Raw genomic sequence first — 12,500 nt, 5'->3', positions numbered from 1 at the left:
GAGCCTGTATGTATATGACTGTTGTGTGAGGTGTAGTCTGTTTTACCCAAACCACACATTTGCATCACTCCACTCACTGTAACACACGTACACATCACTCCACTGTAACACATGTACACATTTCTCCACTCACCACTGTAACACATGTACACATCACTCCACTCACCACTGTAACACACGTACACATCACTCCACTCACCACTGTAACACACGTACACATCACTCCATTGTAACACACGTACACATCACTCCACTGTAACACACGTACACATCACTCCATTGTAACACACGTACACATCACTCCACTCACCACTGTAACACACGTACACATCACTCCACTCACCACTGTAACACACGTACACATCACTCCACTGTAACACACGTACACATCACTCCACTGTAACACACGTACACATCACTCTACTCACCACTGTAACACACGTACACATCACTCCACTCACCACTGTAACACACGTACACATCACTCCACTGTAACACACGTACACATCACTCTACTCACCACTGTAACACACGTACACATCACTCTACTCACCACTGTAACACACGTACACATCACTCCACTCACCACTGTAACACACGTACACATAACTCCATTGTAACACAGGAACACATCACTCCATTGTAACACAGGTACACATCACTCCACTGTAACACACGTACACATCACTCCACTCACCACTGTAACACACGTACACATCACTCCACTGTAACACACGTAAACATCACTCCACTGTAACACACATACACATCTCTCTACTCACCACTGTAACACACGTACACATCACTCTACTCACCACTGTAACACACGTACACATCACTCCACTGTAACACACGTACACATCACTCTACTCACCACTGTAGCACACGTACACATCACTCCACTCAACACTGTAACACACGTACACATCACTCAGCACTGTAACACACGTACACATCACTCCACTGTAACACACGTACACATCACTCTACTCACCACTGTAACACACGTACACATCACTCCACTCACTGAACACTCCTGACCTCCTGCACTGCTGTCTCATTTGACGAGTATTAGCTCAGCCGTCTCTGTGTGTGTGTGTGTGTGTGTGTGTGTGTGAGAGAGAGAGAGAGAAAGGGTTTAACATTTAACATTTTAACATTCACAGGGTTTAACTTGTTGTATCCCGTCATGTTTAGGGTCATAATGACAATGAATGACTTGTGACTTTGGCTGCCATGACTGGAAGATTCCTGTCTGAAAAGTGTCTGGGTGTTGGTGTGTGTCAGGCTTGAGGGAGAATGCTCCGTTTAGTGATGGTTTATGGGAAACGGCCATGCCACGGGCCTATTTGCCTACACCCACACACGGTTTAATCCGACCTTTAGGTGTTTATCCAGATCAGTGCCTTCTGCCCCAGGAGACCACTCTGCACTGAGATTCCTCATCGTTTAACCAAAGCCGACTGTACTGAAATAGCCTGCGGTTAGTCGAGCGGTCGCCTCGTAGCTTTTGCATTCGGGCACTTTGGCTAGATTTCAGTTCAGACTCATCGTCTGGAGGAGACAGCACTAACCAGACAAGGATCTGTAAGTGCCCAGTCAGAGAGAAAAGGAAGAAGGTGGAACACACTTTCCTGCCATGGGAATATACAGGACACACACACAGTAGATATGTTAGGCACAGGTGTATTCAGTGCCATGGGAATATACAGGGCACACACACAGTAGATATGTTAGGTACAGGTGTATTCAGTGCCATGGGAATATACAGGGCACACACAGTAGATATGATAGGTACAGGTGTATTCAGTGCCATGGGAATATACAGGGCACACACACAGTAGATATGTTAGGTACAGGTGTATTCAGTGCCATGGGAATATACAGGGCACACACAGTAGATATGTTAGGTACAGGTGTATTCAGTGCCATGGGAATATACAGGACACACACACAGTAGATATGTTAGGTACAGGTGTATTCCTGCCATGGGAATATACAGGGCACACACAGTAGATATGATAGGTACAGGTGTATTCAGTGCCATGGGAATATACAGGGCACACACAGTAGATATGTTAGGTACAGGTGTATTCAGTGCCATGGGAATATACAGGACACACACACAGTAGATATGTTAGGTACAGGTGTATTCAGTGCCATGGGAATATACAGGGCACACACACAGTAGATATGTTAGGTACAGGTGTATTCAGTGCCATGGGAATATACAGGGCACACACACAGTAGATATGTTAGGTACAGGTGTATTCAGTGCCATGGGAATATACAGGGCACACACACAGTAGATATGATAGGTACAGGTGTATTCAGTGCCATGGGAATATACAGGGCACACACAGTAGATATGATAGGTACAGGTGTATTCAGTGCCATGGGAATATACAGGGCACACACAGTAGATATGATAGGTACAGGTGTATTCAGTGCCATGGGAATATACAGGGCACACACAGTAGATATGTTAGGTACAGGTGTATTCAGTGCCTTAGCATGGAGACCGGGGATGCTGAGGCGTGGTTACAGAGATTGGAGCGGTCAGGATGACCGTGCCCTGGGTGACCTGGGTGGTTTCTGAGTCTTGTAGTGAAACTGAGATCTGTGGTACTGCTTCAGATCCCTGTGGAATCTTGTCCAAGCTGAGACTGGCCGTTAATGCCCTCAGAAAGAACCGAATGCTGCTCCCCTCATTTTACCAGTCACCCGTATGTGTTTACCAGTCACCCGTATGTGTTTACCAGTCACCCGTGTGTGTTTACCAGTCACCCGCGTGTGTTTACCAGTCACCCGCGTGTGTTTACCAGTCACCCGCGTGTGTTTACCAGTCACCCGCGTGTGTTTACCAGTCACCCGCGTGTGTTTACCAGTCACCCGCGTGTGTTTACCAGTCACCCGTGTGTGTTTACCAGTCACCCGTATGTGTTACCAGTCACCCGTATGTGTTACCAGCTCGGGACGTTTCACAGGGCATCAGTTACTGTGCTGCCAGAGAAAATACACACACACACACACACACACACACACACACACACACACACACACACTCACACACTCACAGATGACACACTCTGGCCCGAGCATTTCAACGGCAAGTCCCTTCAGACTACAGGTAGTGTATATTATCAAGCCAAATGAAAAAGAAGATGGTGAACTAAGAGAAGAGCGCACAGACATTAGTGTCATTTCTCCAGACCCATCAGTCTGCAGTGCAAACACTGTGAGAAATTTCAGTGAGAATAGCATCAGCAAAATCTGAGGGGTACCTTTTGAAAAGAATTGTTATTCTGCATCACTGGAGACATAACGGTGTAGAGTTATTAAATATTCACTGTTTCAGTCACACTGGAGCAGTGTACTGACGGTTTTAGCCAAAGGCAGGTCGTCTTTGGGTTTTATGCGTTGTCAGACCTGGGGTGTGCTTTAAGGTCAGAGTTCATGCCCTTTTGACATATTGGCTCATTATAATCTGTACTGAAGCATTGATGAGGACCGTCACTGGAATTTTAGGCATATTTTTCACCCAAAACACGAATTCTTCATAGACTGAAACTCAAGCTATGCTGATGTACCATGCTACTAATCCACTCGCGAATAAACCTTTATTTTTTTTTGAGATTTTGAAGAGGATGAAAAATAAAACGGTCATGTCAGAACAGGCTTTTCCCACTGATGTGTGGTTGCTTGGATCCAGTTGATGCTGCTAGTTTTAAAGACAGGCTGTTGAGTGTGGATGACTGCTCATTAATGAGTGGGAGTCAGAGTGGGCCAGTGTGTCAGCAGTGGGGATCTTACCCTGTGGTCCTGTAGTGTGTTTGGTTGTGTCCAGTGTGTTAATAACTTGTGTGTTGTGTTGCAGGTCACGTGACCACTTGGTCGAGGTCCTCCAAGAACATGGGGACCAGCAGCACCTGGGCGTGGCAGAAACACAGGAAACCGTCTGAGGTGAGTGTTCCTCCGAGTGATGGTTGACGGGCCAGGCAGGTAGCTCCTCACCTGGGGGAGAAATCTCTCCTCCCCCCACCCCCCCAGGGCTGTTACGTTTCAGGTGTGATGAGGTGTCTCAGGTGGGAGGGAATGTTCTCCATTCATTCACTGCTTTGTAGCTGTCAACACTGTGTGTGTGTATGTGAATGAAATACAGCATAACTATAAACATACAGATTTACTTTACACATATGGATCCTGCCGACTTAGCATAATCCAGATATGACCCCTGACCCCTGACCCCTGACCCCTGCTGGGTCCCTCAGGCATGAACCGCAGATCATTGCTGGCACAAAGTCTGTGTGTGTTTGTGTTTGTTCGTATCTGTGTGTGTCTGTGCACATGTGTCTGTCTTTGTGTTTGTGTTTGTTCGTATCTGTGTGTGTGTGCGCATGCATAAGTGTGTGTGTTTGTACCTGTGTGTGTGTGTGTGCATGCATAAGTGTGTGTGTTTGTATCTGTGTGTGTGTGTGTGTGTGTGTGTGTGCGTGCATAAGTGTGTGTGTTTGTATCTGTGTGTGTTGTGTTTTGAGAGATACTAATGCATTCGCTCTGTTGTGTTGATGGTCTGTATGGTTACTGTATAATAGCTGGTTATGTGATAAACACAACTGTGTGAGATGCTTGTCTTTGGCTTGGTTAAAATGAGAGCTGTTCATGTTCTGGGTGTAGAGAATATGTGAATAAAAACCTTGAGGCCAGTAATGAAAAGAACACATGGTGAAGTGCAGTGTATTGTGTGAGACCAGTGGTGAGAGAAGGGGTTTGAGAGACTGTGAATATCCTTTTTAATGCCTGTGTGAATTCTTGTTTTGTGAACCTGTGAAAGGAGTCACTGACACAGACCCTCAGGGGAAGACCTGCTGATTGAGTCTGAATGAGTTTCTCATTTCTTTAAAGAAAAACAAACAGAGGGGGCCCTGTTGTAATTAAAGTGGAGATGGTTTTGTCGTGAGCAAACTGAATATAATCTCCATTTCTTCAGCCGTGCGTTTGAAAGTCCCTATGTTCAACAGTCAGCTCAGTGACACATGGTCGTTTCCCACTCACACAACCTCAGAATGGAGCCAAGGTCTCAGAGTCCAGTCTTAACATACAGGTGGGAAGAAGGCCTGATTTAACTGAATGGCATTATTGGGAACTTAACTGCCCATAAAAGATATGTACACGTGAATCTGCTTCTAGTCATGTGGCAACTCGAAGCTTATATAATTGTGTTTGTGTGAGACTAAATGAATGCAGAAGTATTGGTATGGAATGGAGATCTGTCTGTGTACAGTGTGTGTGACTTTATCTGTCTGTTGGTAAGGTCTGCGTGGAAGTATTTGTGTGTTGGTAAGATACATGTGGAAGTATTTGTCTGTTGGTAAGGTCTGTGTGGAAGTATTTGTGTGTTGGTAAGGTCTGTGTGGAAGTATTTGTCTGTTGGTAAGGTACATGTGGAAGTATTTGTCTGTTGGTAAGGTCTGTGTGGAAGTATTTGTGTGTTGGTAAGGTCTGTGTAGAAGTATTTGTCTGTTGGTAAGGTCTGTGTGGAAGTATTTGTCTGTTGGTAAGGTCTGTGTAGAAGTATTTGTCTGTTGGTAAGGTCTGTGTAGAAGTATTTGTCTGTTGGTAAGGTCTGTGTGGAAGTGTTTGTCTGTTGGTAAGGTACATGTGGAAGTATTTGCCTGTTGGTGGTAAGGTACATGTGGAAGTATTTGCCTGTTGGTGGTAAGGTCTGTGTAGAAGTATTTGTCTGTTGGTAAGGTCTGTGTGGAAGTATTTGTCTGTTGGTAAGGTCTGTGTAGAAGTATTTGTCTGTTGGTAAGGTCTGTGTGGAAGTATTTGTTGGTAAGGTCTGTGTAGAAGTATTTGTCTGTTGGTAAGGTCTGTGTGGAAGTATTTGCCTGTTGGTGGTAAGGTCTGTGTAGAAGTATTTGTCTGTTGGTAAGGTCTGTGTGGAAGTATTTGCCTGTTGGTGGTAAGGTCTGTGTAGAAGTATTTGTCTGTTGGTAAGGTCTGTGTGGAAGTATTTGTGTGTTGGTAAGGTCTGTGTGGAAGTATTTGTCTGTTGGTAAGGTCTGTGTAGAAGTATTTGCCTGTTGGTGGTAAGGTCTGTGTAGAAGTATTTGCCTGTTGGTGGTAAGGTCTTTGTGGAAGTATTTGTCTGTTGGTAAGGTCTTTGTGGAAGTATTTGTCTGTTGGTGGTAAGGTCTGTGTAGAAGTATTTGTCTGTTGGTAAGGTACATGTGGAAGTATTTGTGTGTTGGTAAGGTCTGTGTGGAAGTATTTGTCTGTTGGTGGTAAGGTCTGTGTAGAAGTATTTGTCTGTTGGTAAGGTACATGTGGAAGTATTTGTCTGTTGGTAAGGTCTGTGTGGAAGTATTTGTGTGTTGGTAAGGTCTGTGTGGAAGTATTTGTGTGTTGGTAAGGTCTGTGTGGAAGTATTTGTCTGTTGGTAAGGTCTGTGTGGAAGTATTTGTGTGTTGGTAAGGTCTGTGTGGAAGTATTTGTCTGTTGGTAAGGTACATGTGGAGGTATTTGTGTGTTGGTAGCAGGAGAATTGGTAGAGTGAAATGGCCTGTATATGGTCTGTGTGTGTGAAAGATGTTTTTCACACTTCTGAGAAGTGATCCAGGAGAAAGTATCACAGAAGAGGTCGAACGCGGTGCTTTAACGTGCACTCCTTAACCAAATAGCAAACCCAACAAGACAAGCTGTTAACAGGAAGGAAGTGGCTTGTGCAAGCAGGCAGGTGTGATAAATGCAAAGGAACGCCTGTTCCTCTTTGACCCACAGATATCAGCTGGGCCACAATTCAGGAGGGGAGAGAGGACAACACACCAGCTGCGGAGACTCGTTAAGCCTCTGCTAGAAACAGCTGTGCAGAACCATGGCAACCAGCTGCAAACAGCTGCAGGAATGTTGTCAGAGGAACCAGAAGTGCACATTGTTTGTTTAATAGTCTGTTGTGAATCACAGATCCTGGTCTGCCATTATCAGACTGCTTATCAAAACATTCATCTCCCGTCTGGGAGTGTGTGTGTGTGTGTGTCCTTATCTCTCCTCACCACTCTGATACATCAACCTCTACTGGTCAACTCATGGCTTTTTTTTCCACCCCAGATGAATGACTTCTCCATTGAAATGAAGGTCCTTATACGTGTTGCGTTTTTTTTTTTTTCAAAATTTCTCTGGTTTTTGTTTAATGTTGTTTTAATTGCGTTTTACTTATTAGCTTCTCCTTGTTTACAGATTCTCATGTGCACTTGATTATCTGCATTTTCCGTGGTGCACGAGGGAATTTTCTGGGCGCTTTTTAACGGGACAGAGTGATACTCAGGCGCGAATAACAGAGGCATTAATTAGGGGTGTGGTCGGTTTGCACCAGGCTGGCTGCCTTCACAGCACATGAGCCGCTGAAAATGGAGATCTTTAGCAGCGGTCCGTGTACGTCATTAGGAAAACAAAAGCATGATGTCTGATTTCATGGAACCGCAGAAATCAGCAGTAGTCTCTGGTGAAGTGAGTGCGTCAGCTAAGCGCATGAGAAGATGGTTAGAATACAGCGTCTTACCTTTTCGCCCTCATCAGTGTGAAGCTGGCAAACCCAGAGCTCCCTCAGTGCTCCCCCGCCTCCGAGAACCACTCTCGTCACAGAGAGATTGGTTACACTGAAACATAAACAGAGCACTGTGATTATACTCAGCCATAGAAAGGCTACACCAGTGCCTATCTGGCCATTCTTAAGAATGCTTCTGTTTGCCACATTCGGCTTGACTGTGGCAAAATGTTTGTCTGTGAAGACATTAAAGAGAAACTACTGAACTTTTTACTCAGCTTTGGTTACTTGCACAAACAAATGAAATGTCTTAGTCAGAGTTGTTTACACCGGGGGGTCAAAAAAGGTTAAACTGATCGAAAACTACGCCTATCTGGTCATACGCGATGGACAGAATGGGACACGCCTATCTGATGGGCAGAGTGGGACACGCCTATCTGATGGGCAGAGTGGGACACGCCTATCTGATGGGCGGAACGGGACACGCCTATCTGGTCATATGCGATGAGGAGCATGGGACACAAGTACACTTAAACATCTGTACAGGAGTACAGTTAATAATTTCACTATCTCGCTCTAACAGACACACACACACACGCACGCATGCATGCACACGCGCACACACACACACTGGTATTATCATGTGGAGTAATATACCTGGTTTCTGGTTTTCTCCTCTACTGTGCGGACAGAAATGTGTTGACGTTTCTTAGATTGCTATTGTCCAGCAGTATGGCAGTGTCCAGTCGGCTTTAGGGGGTTTTTTTTTGGGTATCTGTCTTTGACTTATTCTATTAGCCCATAGAAGCATACATTACACAGCTCACGTTTATCGGTCTTTGCAAATGAACTCGATAGCCCAGGCATTTAAGTGGAACCGGAAGGAGGCACCGAAATCTGCGTTGCGTTTCGGTCCAGTAGATACTGATCGTATAGGAATCGGTCCAGTAGATACCGATCGTATAGGAATCGTTCCAGTAGATACTGATCGTATAGGAACCGGTACGCAACCCTAACTCTAAATGGATCATTTTTTCAACATCACGCACCACCATGTTCTACAAAGTACAGCTGAAATTCTGTATTATTGTGAGTGCTGTCTGCACAGGGGCTGCAGGCACATCAGGGCAAAAAAGAGAACATGGCACCCTGGAGCCGAAAAGAAAGATCTCTTTTTTTAAAACAAAACTGCTGCAACCGTAAGCGATTAAGTCGCTCGCCGGTTGACTAAGGGTGAAATATTAGAACTGTCAGTTTTGGTTTCACTGTTAGTTTATCATCATCCTCAGCCCCTTTTTTTTTTTTTCTTGAGAATGCTGATGACAGTTCAAGAAGACAAGTCGGCATGAAATAACACGATGTTAGTAGCAAAGCAGTTATCAGAGGTCCCTATCCCAGTCCTCCACGCCCAGGTACTGTCCCGTGGTACATGACTCCTGCATTTAGCATCTCTCCTTTCTCACTTTCTTTTCAGTTTTAAGCTTTCTGTCTATGAATGACAGTTTGCCATATCTCTTTAACACATCACTAGAATCTCAGAAATGCTTGAGTCTGTTAAAACTTGGACAATGCAGAGGCTAAGTATTTTTCGGCTTTTGACTCCATTCCCATGACATGAAGGACTTTTGTCGGTCCAGACCCAGGGCTTTATGGGATAGAGGAGGAGTGTCTCTTTTTCTCCCCTCTGATATTTGGGTAAATGCTAACGGCTTGAGAATTTGAGCTTGTGACCCCCACATAACTGTTTCTTCATGATTCCATCACCACATGCCCAGTGGTGGCTGTGGACTGGTACTGCAGTGTAGACTGGTGAGGGTAAAATAACGACAGACTGGTACTGCAGTGTAGACTGGTGAGGGTAAAGTAATGACAGACACTGGTACTGCAGTGTGGACTGGTGAGGGTAAAATAACGACAGACTGGTACTGCAGTGTAGACTGGTGAGGGTAAAGTAATGACAGACACTGGTACTGCAGTGTGGACTGGTGAGGGTAAAATAACGACAGACTGGTGCTGCAGTGTGGACTGGTGAGGGTAAAGTAATGACAGACACTGGTACTGCAGTGTGGACTGGTGAGGGTAAAGTAATGACAGACTGGTACTGCAGTGTGGACTGGTGAGGGTAAAATAACGACAGACTGGTACTGCAGTGTGGACTGGTGAGGGTAAAATAACGACAGACTGGTGCTGCAGTGTAGACTGGTGAGGGTAAAGTAATGACAGACACTGGTACTGCAGAGGAGAGGTGTAGCAGAATGCCTGGCAGTGTGGAGATAAGACAGTAGTTGTCAGTGTTTGTTGTTAATTGGACGTAGCACATGCACAGTGCTGTTGTGGGATCATGTTCAGCTGTACTGGCCGGGGTAATATTGGCCAGTTGTTTTGATTTAATGAGAAGCATGATGATTGACGGGACTTTGGCGTGAGATGATGAGGAGCTGATCCTGGATCAGCGTGGGCCCTCTGTCGTAGCTTCTCCCTGGCTGTGACTCCCTGGCATTGACTCACTGGTTGATTATTGGGGAGTGGAGGCCCATGGTCATATCCCAACAGTGTATGTATTTCCTTTTAAAATGAATTAATTGAAGTGCGATGGCATGAGAGGACAGTCTTGTAAGGCTGGTGTGTGTCTTGGTTCAGTGATGGAACAGGAGCTGCCTCTGGGCTGCTGGAGCCCACTCATGGTTTGATGAATGATAGAGACCTGATGACTCACTGGAAGGTCTACTTCTGAAACCCAGCTACAATTTTATCCAACACAAACCATGGTCTGTGCAGAGGAGCAGTCTTTTGTCTGTGTCGCAAAACACTCTCCTGTTACAGGTTCACAAAGTCATGCAGTTTTGTTTTTTTAATGAATCCTTAGCTGTGTGTCTGGTCAGCCATGGCTCTGCTGTCAGCTGCCGGTGGACAGTGATACCGTTTGGTATGAGAGAGCGAGTGGAGCACACACATTAATAACCAAGGACCTTGTACCTCTCTTCTCCTGACATTAATTAGTGGTGGAGCTGGGTAAACAGACTGGGGCTAGCCTGTGGTGACAGAGGAGTGTGATAGCTAGGCGGGCAGTGCTCGTCCGAGGGGCGAGAGAGGGAGAGAGAGAGAGAGAGAGAGAGAGGGAACACCATGTGAACTTCATTACCTCATAGTTCATTCAAAAATTCACGTTGTTCTGAAACTGACTGGACACAGTGTTCAGTTGGATGGACAGAAAGCTGCTCGTCTCCTGATTGTCCTTATAGCTGATGACATGGCGTTAATTATCTGCCCTGATGAGCCAAGCACCTTTGTCCACAGCCATTGCCATGCTGTTTTCCTATTTCCGGATGCAGTGAGTCTCTTTTACCGTCACCAGCACAAACAGGGTATGCATCTGTGTTTGGTCAGAGCTGATGTGCGCTGGACATACAAGCAGCGGTCAGTTCAGATGTTAATCTGGGCTCTTTGTCTCACACTCTCTCTGGCTCTTGCTCTTGCTTTGCTTCAAAAGGCAGCCAATGACACAAGCAGTCCCCTCTGACAAAGTGTCATGTGGCTTATTAGCGGACTGATAAGACCATTGGCTGCAGGTTTTGGAGGCGAACACAGAAGCTTTAGACGGAGCCTTGACTGATCTCTCCGTGTACCAGCCCGGCCACTGGAGACCAGGACTGAATCAGTCACCCGAAATAAAACTCTTTCTGCCACAGTGTAAAAATCAGTGCAGATAAAACTGTATCAGAAAACGTTGTTCACATCATAAACATCATTGATCGACTGGACGTTGCTTTGGTTTCTGCACTTATTCATTCATAGGCAGTTTGCAGGTAGATGGATATAGTATGAGACTGAGTGTTGGGCTGGCCAGCTTTGGCACCAGGGCCTTTAAGCCCTGTCTCCAGCAGGCCTCAGACGGTTATTGGTGCTGATTTGTTTGCACTGAGGAGCAGCCTCAGGCAGATGCCTGACTGTTGATTGTTTAAAGACATCACACTCACCATCAGTTTCTCATGGAGCAAATGATAAAGGCAGTCTGGTGAAACAGCCTTAGAGTGAGGGTGATGGGTCTGATGAAAAGGTGATGAAATCTAGCAGTGTTAATAAACTGAAGATGGTTTGGATAGCACTCAGCAGTCTGTTTTTTAGTCGATTGATCTACTTTGTATTTTCACATCTGTAATTGCCTGCGTTAAATTATACATCAGGCATCGCTTCGTGCATGCCATGGTAATGTATGTTATTGTTAAAACTGAAAATCATACTGTGATAGAAAGTTTTGTCAATAAAACCTAACCCTAGGGAAGATAACCAGATGGTCTTTCTGTAGCTTTGGGTTGAAGGAAGTAGTTATAAGGAGAACAGATGACTAATCTCTGGGTGTAGTTGTGTGGGGCACATAATCAAATTCATTTAGCCCAAGTACAGTACTGTCTACAGGACTGACATGAAGCCTCCACTCTTGCCGGATTATTTCTCGGGCTTTCAGGTTTGTCAGTGCACTGGTCTCATACGCTGGGCCACCAGATTTGTCTGTTCTTAGCGTAGTGCTCTGGGAGCCTGACTCCTGCCTGGAGTCATTTCCGTGACTTTCGGAGATTCACGTGAGGGTTTTGTTTTTGTTCACGCAGGTGTTCCGGACGGATTTCATCACGGCCATGAAGCTGCCAGACTCGGCCCAGCTGAGCCCAGAAGAATACTATGTGCTGTCTGACCCGTGGAGGCAAGAGTGGGAGAAAGGAGTCCAGGTCCCAGCCAGCCTGGAGGCCATCCCCGAACCCGTAGTCCGGTCAGTCACCATGACAACCACACCATCCTATACAAACCCCGCCCACCTCACACTGTATGTCCAGTCTGTGCCTCCCGGGTCTGATGTTGACACTGGAGAGACAGGAGAAATCAGTGTCTCATTCTCCAGCTCTGACCTGTCTAACTACTAATGGTTCTGAAACCGAAACCCCGAAACCGCAATACA

General features: G+C 45.7%; 1 protein-coding gene across 2 annotated transcripts in view; it reads left to right on the top strand.

Moving 5' to 3' along the window:
• Window positions 1–12,500, top strand: part of jade2 (jade family PHD finger 2) — a 63,835-nt gene that overhangs the window by 459 nt on the left and 50,876 nt on the right. For both annotated transcript variants that reach the window (XM_030793559.1, XM_030793558.1), the window contains exons 2-3: window positions 3,878–3,963; window positions 12,157–12,314. In XM_030793559.1, the coding sequence (XP_030649419.1) occupies window positions 3,878–3,963; window positions 12,157–12,314 (244 nt within the window). The remainder of the gene's footprint in view (window positions 1–3,877; window positions 3,964–12,156; window positions 12,315–12,500) is intronic.

Source organism: Chanos chanos, chromosome 16, assembly GCF_902362185.1.
Source record: "Chanos chanos chromosome 16, fChaCha1.1, whole genome shotgun sequence".
Taxonomy (NCBI): Eukaryota; Metazoa; Chordata; class Actinopteri; order Gonorynchiformes; family Chanidae; genus Chanos; species Chanos chanos.
This window is presented reverse-complemented; position numbering and strand designations above follow the sequence as displayed.